Source organism: Anomalospiza imberbis, chromosome 8 (assembly GCF_031753505.1).
Source record: "Anomalospiza imberbis isolate Cuckoo-Finch-1a 21T00152 chromosome 8, ASM3175350v1, whole genome shotgun sequence".
NCBI classification, from domain to species: Eukaryota; Metazoa; Chordata; class Aves; order Passeriformes; family Viduidae; genus Anomalospiza; species Anomalospiza imberbis.
In genome coordinates, this window is record NC_089688.1 from 34,505,815 (window position 1) to 34,517,492 (window position 11,678).

Below are 11,678 nucleotides of genomic sequence, written 5' to 3' on the forward strand. Positions count from 1 at the left end.
TTTTGATTTGACTATACAACAAACGACTTTCCCTTTCAAAATTATTTGTTCTGATAACTTAAAAAAATATAAAAATAAATGATGAATTTGAATTTTTGAAAAAAAAATTTAAAGGATGGAAAGGCTGAACAATAGCAACCTTATGAAGTACAAATGAAATGCACAGACACTGATTTATTTAAAAGAAAAACATGAAGGCAACAGTTCTTGGCTTAATGCTATTTTCAGCATCACGATACCAGGCCAGGACAAAAACCAATACATACAAGAACATAAAAAAAATGATGAAAAGCAATATACAAAATTTCAAAGATAAATACAATATTTATAGTTGATATGTTACAAAATAAATTCCCTTAGTGACTGCAAGTGTTTATGTGAAAGAAAGTGTTGCAATGGATAAGACTATTTTATTCCTTATAGGCGTCATAAGGAATAAAATCTGCTTTTTTTTGTCTAAATATTTAAGTGGATCTGAAAAAAATTCAAGACAAGTGTATAAATATTTAGCTACAACTTTGGCAAAATCACAAAAGTCTACAATTTTATAACCACATACAAAACACATTAGGGAAGAAGGATCTAGAAGTCAAAAGGACAATTTTCTGGTACAAGAAACATAGACTTCACAGTAGCCTAAAATGCAATAGTATACAGTGCTAGCAAAAGTTGAAAAAATGTTGCAGATCACACTTGCTTAACAGGAAGCTCTAGCAGTGGAAGTATATTTTTTTCATTTTTTTAAACCAACAGACAGTAGCAATTTCTTTTTTTTTTTTCCTCTGTCAGTGTGCTTGTTGAAGGCAAGAGAATTCAATATCAAAGTTACAATTTCTAACTACAATAAGTTACAAAGTTCCATTTCATTAAGATGAAGTTAAGCAACGATAAACCCCCCCGCGCCCGCCCCCGCGCCCCGGTTTTTTGTGTGGTTTTTTTTCCTAATCATATATTCATCCTTTTTTTTTTTTATTCTTTTTTTTTTTCCAGTTTGATGGCTCATAACCTCCTTGGCCCCCTTTTTTTTTCCACCACAAAAAAATATTTCACATTATAGAGATACACAACCATTGTGAATCTAGTTATGAGTACAGAAAAATGTTCGGAGGCATTTTTCATCAGTGTTTCATGATAATCAAAATGGTGCATCCACAAAGTTTCTCCCAACACATAGCAAGTACTAGACATAGCCAAGACGTAATCAGAAACTTTATACAAAATAGGCGTCGCTTTTTCCTTATTCTCCAGGACTGAGAAATGTGAAAATATGAGAAAAATTCAGTCAATAAAATGGAATTGTTCATGAAGAAGTAGGTTGTTTTGCATGTAGATTCTTAATAGTTTAAATAAAATCTTTAACAAAGTCTTTTTTTTTTCTTTTTTTTGTGGGGTTTTTTTTTTGTGGGTTTTTTATTTTTTCCTGTAGCATTTCGATTTTGTTGCTGATTCTGCGTGAAGATACTGCTTCCATCAGCATGTCTTAATATACTAAACTTGTCCCCTAAGCCCATCCTCTGCAGCTTGGCGCTACGGTAGGTAAACAAAAGTGACTTTACATTGGCGGAACTACAAGCCCGGACATGGCTAAAAGAAAAAAAGAGAAGAAAAGGAGCTGTTATTGGCACGCTGGGCTCAGAGCCACCACGGAACGGGGTGGGAGGATGCAGAGCCCAGCTTCTCCACGGCGTCCCCAGAGCAAGGACCACGGACACTCCTCCCAGCAAAGCACACCCCAAACAACCTCTCCTTCAGAAAGGAGCTCTGCAGGCAGAACATCCCCAGTTCCCCAGGCTCAGCTTCTCTCCAGGCTCCTGACAGCTCTTCTGGCTGTGTCCCCATCCCCTGGGGACATCCCCACCAATCACCACTTCGTGCCCTGGGCAGAAAACCTCATTTTCCACTATTCTACTTCATGATAAAGGCAGGACTGAGCAAGCCAAGGACTCTCTAAGACCAAAACCAAGAACTCTAAACCTTCTCCCAGTCCTAGAGCTCAACCATCGTAAAAAGACATGATATTTAAACCCCTGACCGGCCGTATCCTGGGGTTTCTTAACAGAAAAAGACTGAGATGCCAACAACCACTGTTTTTTCCTAGTTAACTCTTTGGTAGAAGCACAATTTAGACAGTCTTTAATTTTAGTGTTGTTTAATTTTTGCCATAATGATATTTCTCATTAATTTATGTACAACAGATATTAATAAATTTGTTCGTGTAGCGATGTGAACTTCAATTTCTCAGTTCATTAATTTCAACAATATTAATTTATTTCAGATTCGCTGTTGCAGCTTTACGGTTTGGAAGAGCTGGGTCTGTACACATTTCATAGGTAACACAACCACGACCAGCATTGCTCCAACAGCTGCACCCAGAGCCCAGAGCAGCCCATGGTCCTGCCGGAGCCTCCTGTGGATCTGGATGGAGTTAAACCTCTCTAAAACACAGCTTAGGTGATGGTCGTGAAACAGGATGAAGTCTTCCAACTCTGCCATTTTTCTCCCCAATTAAACGTGTCAAAAATGTTGAAATCGAAACTGAAGTTATAATTTCACAACATTCATAATAATGAATGTTATAAACCTAATCAGCAACTGAAGTTACAAAATTTAACTGGAGAACAGTGGTTATATTGGCAGAGAGCCTTTCTACTCAAAATATTCAGTTTCCTTATCACATTTTCAGAGAATCACAAAATTATTTAGGTTGGAAAAGGTCTCCAAGATCAAATCCAATCTCCAAGTCCTATCTGTGCCTGGCCCCCACCTTGTCCCCAACTCACAGCACTGAGTGCCACCTCTAGCAATTCCTTGGACTCCTGCAGGGATGGGAACTCCAAACCTCCCTGAGCAGCCTTGCCAAGGCCTGACCTTCCTCAAAAAACCCTTGAAAACAACCCTTCTCTAAATCTCCTCTGTTCCACCCTTCTTCAGCCCAGGCCAGCAGATGACTTCACCCTGTGTTTGGACCTGCCAAACCCCTGCTCTCCGTTTGGCTTCTCCCGTGGGATTCAGCCAGCAGCAAATCTGTCACCATGCCAGTCTGGTTATCTGGGGTGCACCTGGTGTGGGGGGTGCAGGAGATCATTTTAAGGAACAGCTGCCATGGAATCACAGAATCATTAAGATTGGAAAAGACCTTTAAGGTCAAGTCCAACATCAACCAGCACTGTGATGGTTCACCACTAAACCATGTCCTCAAGTGCCTCGTGCTGCAATTCAATCATCAGCTGCTCCACCCCTGGAAGGTCCAAGGCCATGTTGGACAGGCTGGAGCTTGGAGCAGTTTAGAACAGTGGAAGGTGCCCTTCCCATGGCAGAAGTTGGGACAGGGTGGGTTTCATGGTCCCTTCCAACCCAAACCATGCTACCATTCTGCTGTGTGAAAATTTAGATTATCTGCTGCCATATTTTTCTGGAGGAAAGAAAAAGTATCTCAGTTCTTTAATTTAACCATTTTTGTTGAACTCTCCTTGTGGCACAGTCTGAGAGGGGATGTAAGGTTGGTGCTCCAGACGTGCATTTCACAATTTATTTTAGTAGCAATCACTGACAATTGTGAATTTCTGCACTGAGCTTCCTGCTGTGCAAATTGATACCAAACGCCTTCTTAAAGAAAAATGAGCTGGTGAGTTTTTTAATAATAATTTTAATACTTTCATCTGGAGGAAGACCAGAAAATTAAGCAGGATGCAATTTTAAAAGAATATAGAGAGCCTTTTGCTGTGCATTATAGTCCTATAACCACAGAGCAATATCTTTCACAATCTATAGAAAGCAAATTACAATTGAAAACCAAATTTTGAACACATATTGTGCTTCCAACTTTGCAGCGAGCCAGTAGTCTCTCACAATTTTTTTTTTTTCTACCTTTAATGTTCATCATTTTAAACAGGAAAAGACTCTCTGCCCTAAGGAACACACATGGTCGGATCCTGCTCTTAAAAAATTTGTGTGAGTACTTGACTTTCTGGTCATAGACTATGGAGGTCACGCAGAGTCAACAGGATTGTGGCTTTTTGGATATGGCCCAAAAGCCCTTTTTTGTAGGCTTACTCACAGGAGTGAGTCAGGCCCTGGGGACAGCAGGGAGAGAGTTCTCCTCCAAGAGCTGCAGCTTCTGAGTGCTGGCCCTCCCTAGGCTGAGGATGGACATGCAGCTGGCATGGGTGCAGCAAGGGAGAGGAGTAAACATCAGCCCTGGCTGGCACTGCCCCCAGCCTGACCTCTCTGAGATCTCCCCAGATTGGCTTTTTATACTCTTAACCTCTGTCTTCATTGTTGAACCATCAAATCCCAGAATGGTTGGGGTTGGAAGGTGTCCACTGGAAGGTGTCTTGGACCTCTTTACAAAACAAGTGTCCCCTACAGACTTTTCCATGTTCACTCTTGGGCAGTAGGTCCTACAGCACAGAGAGGATTTTAGGGTTGTGCCTACAGGCAGCAAGGTCTTGCTTCTGGTGTGGTGGGCTCGGGTGGTCCTGATGCTCAGGGTTACATCAGCACAAGCCAGAAATTAGAGCAGCTCAACCTCTGTTTAACTCTTTGTTAGGGGACAAAACGACCCCCCTGAGGTCCAGCTGGAACTGCTTAGTTCTGCTGCTCTCACCAACTTAGATGCACCACAAGCAGCATTTTTCCCACACAGAGATACCCTGCAGTGGTTTACCCACCAGGGAGGGGTCAATTAACCCCCAAATCCCTGCAAAAGGACCACCCTTGTCTGAATTCTTATGCATTCTTATCCAAGTCCCTACTTATCCATAAACTGCAGGATTTGCCTCTGCTGCACCACCAGTGACCATGAGCTCTTATTGCCCTCTTGGCTTGACTGAATGTGACCATTCCTAACATCTCCTCAGCTGTCGCTCAGCTCCTTTACACCCTGCCCTAAAATGAGACCCTGTACTTGAAGATCACCAAAAAAACTTCAGCTGCGTTGGACTGCAGCTCTCAAATTCCATATTTTAACTTAATGTAGAAAATGTGCTGATCAGAAAACTCTCCAGGTGATTGTACAGAGTCCAGAAAGCAACTAATTAAACTTTTAAAAGAGTTCCCTGACAACAAATGACTGAGAAAATAGGAAGGAAGAAGCAGAAACTCCCTAATGAACTCTATGTATCAAATGCAGTGCAGATAAGTGCCAACACAGGAGTGTTGGCAGTTTTTCTTGACAATGTCTCATGAAGGAAGGAGCTGACAAACCCATCCCTGTGCTGCCCCTCAGCCCTGGCTGCAGCTCAGGCCGAGGCAGTGGCTGAGATCTGTGAATGATGTGAATGGGTGAATGATGAATGGGTGAATTCGAGGGCTTTTGTGAGCTCAGTCTGAACTGACTCAAAGCTTTGGGTGGAAAAAGGCATGGTGCCTCTGCTGGGATGGTGAAGGACCTCACAGAGGACTCCTGGGTGGGGGAGGTGAGGTGGTGCTGAGGCCCTGGCACAGGGAAGGCTGTGACTGCCCCATCCCTGGAAGTGTCCAAGGCCAGGCTGGACTGGCCTTGGAGCAGCCCAGGATAGGAACAGGACCAGGACAGGACAGGACAGCAGCCAGGACTAAGACAGTGGAAGTTGTCCCTGTCCAAACTTGGAACTAGAGGGTCTTTAAGGTCCCTTCCAACCCAAACCATTCCAGAATTCTGTGATTCCATGTCAGTTCCCTAACACCCACAATACCGAGCATCACCCTGTGGTGCTGTCTATTTTGCATAAATTATGCAAATTTTTTGGTCACAACCCTGGAAGTCGCTGCTCTAATTACCAGGCCAGAAGGACATTCTGCCTGTTTCTCTGGGTCATTCTGCTCAACACAAAATTATTCAGGTTCAGCTGACAGAGGAAAATTACAATATTTATTTAATTATTTATTTATCTATCTATGTATTATCTATTTCATTTCAACACTTGGTTTTCAGTTCAGCTGCTGATCCAAAACCCAAAAGGATGACACCGAGTCTGCTGCTTGGATTGCAGCATCCAAAAATCAGGGGTTGAAGGCATGGTTAGGGCTTAGCTGGGCACTCTGGGCATGGAAAAAGCTTAGTGCAAAGTGAGGCTGGGCTCAGCTTAAGAGCTGAATCCATGACCTATTTAACAAATGAGTATTGGCTGGTTCCAAGTCATCTTCTGAGCTTTATACAAAAAGCATTTTGTACCTGAGGATGGAGATGTGCAGTTACTGGGGGCTTGAGGAGGTGCTAAGGGACATCGGGTGCTCAGGGCAGGGTGCTCAGTGCAGGCATTCAGCCCTCCCAGTTCTCCTTAAAACCCCACTTTGAGGCAATCTAGAGATTTTAAGTACCTAACACCTTGAGTATATGACAGGAAGACCCTTATTCACATAGTGAAATGGCAAAAATCTGGATCATTTAAATTTAGATCTTTAAATAATTGTGATTATCAGAATAAATCAAAATCATTTAGTTGATCTTCCTGCCTCAGATCTAAGCCATATGTTACCACATTTATATTATTTTTTAATTTTATTTTTGTCTATTTTTTATTATTTATTATCTAATTTTTTTTCATTATTTTATTTCAGTATTTACTTTTCATACCAGTGTCTTCTTACAAAAAGAGGAAAGTGGGACACTGGATAATTTTATGAATGGATTACCTTTCCTAAGAATACTGATATAGTTTTCTACTTAACAGTCGTAACACAGTGAAGTTTCCACTAAAGAAATACACAAAAAACTGTTAATTTAATTATCCTTTCCTGTAGTATCATGCTACAATGAGTTTGTGCATCTGGATTCTCAGCTCCTTGTTGACCTGAGTGCATAACAAGGTCTCAGATGGTTTTTTTGGGCCAAGAAGTTAAGAGCAAGCTACAGGAAGATTCATTTTGAGATGCTGGAGTGGATTTGGGGCGGACAGGCAGCTCTGTGGGGTTGGGATGATGCCTCTCCAAAGTGCCTTCAGCACCCCACAAAATGCAGGCGTCCAGAATTGGTTTGGCAAATTAAAATCCCCCTCATCTGTTTGCCTGTGAGTGCTGCTTGGATTATGGGTGCCATGGTGATACGAAGGATAAATAATCCTGTGCTGCTGCTGCTTATCTGAGGAAGTCAAGAGGAGTGACGACCTCGGGGATGAGACTGTCCTCAACCCTTCCTGGTTTCAATGGGATCTGAAGTGCCTCAATTTGCTGCGCTGTGCACTGAGACTCCACCAGAGGCAAACAAACCTTCCCAGTGATTCAAATGCACCTACAGTCTCACCTTCTGCAGGTCAAAATCCCCCCTTAAAGTGGCAAAATTGGCCATGAGTCTTCCTTTTTAGGGTGACTCCTTTGTTTTTGTTCTCACATTGTGCCATAATTCCTCCTGCCCCACACCCTGCAGGTGACCACGAACATTCTGCCACTGATTTATCAGTTGTTCCTGGCATTACCCACATGAAATCACATGGATTATATTTTAAAAAAAAAAGGCAAAATATTAAAATTTCCTGCCCTAATTAAAATATTTAGTTCATTTAGGGATGTAAGCCTTCTAACACCACAGTAAGAGCTGGCACCACCAGAGCATGCAAACCACTGCATACAGGGCTGCCTACTCCAGGAAAGCTTAGTCCACTGAGTAAGGGCTTAACCTGACTTATATTAACTTGACATATTCAAAATCACTACTGCACCCTATAGAAAGAGAGGAAATCACACTGTGTCCTGCCAGAGCACTGCTGGGTTTAAACATCCACAGAAATGTGTTCAGAAAACATAAAAACACCAGGAGTACACAAACCCTCCAAGAGGCATTCCGGGATACAGTCTGCCCTTAAAATTTAAGGCACAAACTCCTATGGGAAAATGCCAGAAAAACAACTGACATTTGCTCTAATGCAAGCATCAAAATGAACTAAAAACCTGAAAATCTCAGCAGACCATTCACGCTACCCTATTTCTCCCCCTGCTTTTGCATCACTACAAGAGCACTGAAAAATCCAGCCACGAACCTTTCTCCCCGAGAAAAAAAACACCAAAAAAAATTAAAAAAAAAAAAAAAAAGGCAGCAGAGAGAAAATTGAGAGAGATCGGGCTCACCTTGAAGTCCATTTCCATTTGCACTGGTGCAAGATGGTGGAGGAGAGGCTTGGGGCCTGACAACAGGAGCGAAGGCGCTCTTTTGTTTCACTGCAGAGATGACATTGGCAGGTGAGAATGAGAAAATGCCGTGTGTACTGCTACAGTTTGAAGGGAGGGTGACCGAAGAGGCTGCCATGGTAGGGCTTGACGGCACTACTGCAATAAAGCAAAAATAATCAGGACTCAGATTGAGGTTTTCACGGCAAACACGGAAAAAGAGAGTGATAGGGCCTTGCCTCTTAAAATATATATAGAGATATATATATATAAAAAAAATATATATAAAAAAATAAAAATGAAATGCCTTGGCTTGGCCACTCTCTGGATAACAGGCAAACTCTTTTGTGTTGGACTTTTGTTACGAATTGCGCAGTCCAATTTTTATTTTGGTTTTTTTTTTTTTTTTTGTTTCGTTTTATTTTGTTCGTTCTTTTTTTTTTTTTTTTTTTTCTCTATCTGAGATTGTATTCTGGCACAAACAGATCAATTTATTATTTTCATTTTTACGTCCAGCCTCCAGAGTCACCCCTCCTTTTATCCAGTAGCTGACAATAGAGGAAATCAAAACAATGCAAGGAGTTGATTTTGTAGTAAATATGAATCTATATGATGATGTGTTACCAAAAATAGACACTTACTGCCATAAGGAGAGTTAGCTGAGGAGCCATTAAGAAATCCAGGGGAACCTGGTACACCTAGATTGGGCATGCCGGCATTGCCATATCCATTCATGCTATTGCTGACTGTGTTGTAATTGGACTGCTGAGGAGTACTGCTGGGAACATATCCTCGCGGGGAAACACTGCTTGTGTTGCGACTGTAACCTACTGTGTTAGAAACCCCCCCACCCCAAAAAAATAATGTTATTTTATAAGATAGACTTAGGGCTGGGGGGTTTCCTCATGCAGCATATATTACACAGTTTTAATTGATTGCACAGCTTTGCTCTGAGTTGTCTCTCACTGCCCTATCAACTCTTGCAGCTTGAGATAACCTTATCACGCCAACCCTACTTAAATCATCCGCGAGCACTCTATGTTGTCTCTCCTCTTAGCACAGACAGCCAACAAAAGCTCTCTTCGATCCAGCTGTGTCAGGTGCCTTCACGTTTGTCTTTAGGAGCAATTATCAACAGGCTCGAGTCCCGCTTTGTACCAACACACTGCGTGAACTTTCAGCCTCTCCACACCTTCAAATGCCAGAGCTGACAAGAAAAACTTTTTTGTTGCGGTGATTTACTTTAAAAGGCTGTTTTGGGGGTCTTCATTTTGTGATTGATATTCTTTATGCTAACAACAAGCTTTCGTAAGGTGTAGCCATCAGTGAAAACTAATTCAAGAGCAAGTACAGAATTTTATAAGGCTTATTAGCTTGGAAACACATTAAAAGACAATCTTTTTAGAAGAGGAAACATAGCGGAATCAGGATTTTAAACAACAATTTGTTCCTATCTGAGCAATCAATTTAATAATTACGTTGCAAGCAAAAAAAAATGCGTTTGAACATATCTAATAATCCTGTTTCCCTCCTTTCATTAGTATCAAAATTAATTTTAAATGCAATATGCTACATGCATTTTCAATTACAACAGGTAAATTAAATCAACTATTACTTTTATTAGTAACATATATGTCACACATGCCTACAAACAAAGTATTTTAAAATCACAGACATCAAATTAGATTTATCTGTGTAAACATTCCAAAACCAGGTGGAGGTACCGAGACATAATTATTTTATAAACCAACCATACACGCTGTATATTTACTGCGAATAACAAAGAGCTTTCTACACTTTGCCAATTTTATTTTTTTTTCCCCCACTGGAGATGCTTTATGATAACAGTAAATGAAAGAACAGGGAGAATTAAATATTACGAGAAAAGTTAAAGACGGCATTTCATTCCGCGCTCAGACACACGGCTAGGGGGACAGAGAGAGGGAGGACACGGTGGTGACATCAGCTCACACGAACAGGCCAGAAGCAGCCAACAAGGTGAAGGATTAACCCTTGAAATCCCACCTACCTTGGTCGTTGGCTTGTGATGTTTCGGAGACATTGACGGCGAGCTGGCTGCTGAAGGAGTTCACGCCCATCATGCCGGTGTGGGCGGGAGTGTTGGCTAGAGTGGGGATCTGGTTGTGGTTGCGGGGCACACTGTACAACGCCTCAGCAATGTCAGCTGCTCGTTTCAGGATTATTTCCTAGAGAGACACAAAATAAGCACCGACAACTCAGATTTGTGCAAATGCTCCAAGTCGCAATAGCGCAAAAATTTACCGAAGAGATTCACGTGGAATTAACAGTGAGGATGGGGGGTTTGCTGCTTGTTTCAACAACACCTCTTGTTTTTCCTTCCCATGCCCAATTGCTCCTCAACATAGTAAATATAAAGAAAGGAAGAAATTAACATAAAACTCCAGTTTAGCACTGGAAGCCAGGTGAAAATTGTCACACGGGTTTTATGCGCCCAAGGCAGGAGTTGTATTTTCAGCAGTTTGCAAAATACAGTACAGCTGATCCACTCGGCTGAGCAGATTTCTTTAGGACTTCCCATTAGTCACTGTATATTTTGGCCTCAGTTCAAGGTTATTCTCTTGCCTTAATGCTTGCTTATGCTTTTGGCACCTCGCACTTAATTGTCATTTCTGATAGGCAAACGGGCGGCAAGAGGAGAAGGGGAAGATGAAGCGTTTCCCTCGGAGCATTGCATCACATCACACTGCCCTCAAGGTGGCTGGCAAAGCCTGGCTGTGTACAAAGGCAACGTGCTGATGCTCTGCCAGCCCCGCACAGAGCAGGTATTGATCTACACGTGTCGGCGTGGGAACAAAGACCGCGGTGCTGACCTACCTGGTTGTTATGGGGCATCCCATATAGGGCTTCAACAAGGTCTGCTGCTCTCTTAAGTAATACTTCCTAAAGGAAAACAAACAACCTGCGTTATGTTTCACTAAGACAAGGGCAGTGCAGCAATGTTGGCAGTTGTATAGTCTCTAATTGGAAGGAACTGATAAAGTGGATAAAATACGTCACACGCCGCCCGTGTGCTCCCACTATATTTAGGGGATGTATTACAAAGATAGGAAGGTATTTTGTTTGGGAGGAAAACAGGGCTTGTGGTTTGAAGTCAAAGTTAGAGACGAGCCTAAAAATAATATTGCATTTTACATCCAGCTGTTCAGCTATGATTGACTCGGAAAGGTGTTTGCTGCTGTAGCATGTAGCTCTCGTGCTGAATTAGTGAAATCAGTGCTTGAGGTTTAATGATGTAGTCTTATGGGTATTAAACAAACAAACACATGGTAGAGATATGAAAGGCACAGGCATCACATTTGGCTGTTAATTCCTAGCACTTTAGTGGTGAAGAACAATAAGTAATTTTCCATATCTTAATTAAACTGGCAGAGTCCTTAAAGACAACATCTCACCCCTAATTCATGCCCCAAATTTGCAAGTGAGTTCAATGCTTATTCCTCTTTATTTTGAACAATAAAGTGAATTAACTTGGGTTAATCTAGTTCTTTCATAATGACATTAAGAAATTTTTCAATTAACCTCTTTGACTGCATGTTGTAAAGGACTTCATAAAT

General features: G+C 41.7%; 1 protein-coding gene across 10 annotated transcripts in view; it reads right to left on the reverse strand.

The window, feature by feature from the left end:
* Window positions 1-1,391: 1,391 nt before the first annotated feature.
* Window positions 1,392-11,678, reverse strand: part of EBF3 (EBF transcription factor 3) — a 129,327-nt gene continuing 119,040 nt past the window's right edge. For 4 of the 10 annotated variants that reach the window (XM_068198352.1, XM_068198354.1, XM_068198351.1 and 1 more), the window contains 5 exons: window positions 10,939-11,004; window positions 10,112-10,289; window positions 8,724-8,912; window positions 8,044-8,241; window positions 1,392-1,584 (listed from right to left, as the gene is read on the reverse strand). In XM_068198352.1, coding sequence (XP_068054453.1) covers window positions 1,553-1,584; window positions 8,044-8,241; window positions 8,724-8,912; window positions 10,112-10,289; window positions 10,939-11,004 — 663 coding nt within the window. In that variant the 3' untranslated portion in view covers window positions 1,392-1,552. The remainder of the gene's footprint in view (window positions 1,585-8,043; window positions 8,242-8,723; window positions 8,913-10,111; window positions 10,290-10,938; window positions 11,005-11,678) is intronic. The other 6 variants (XM_068198357.1, XM_068198356.1, XM_068198353.1 and 3 more) reach the window with 2 other exon arrangements.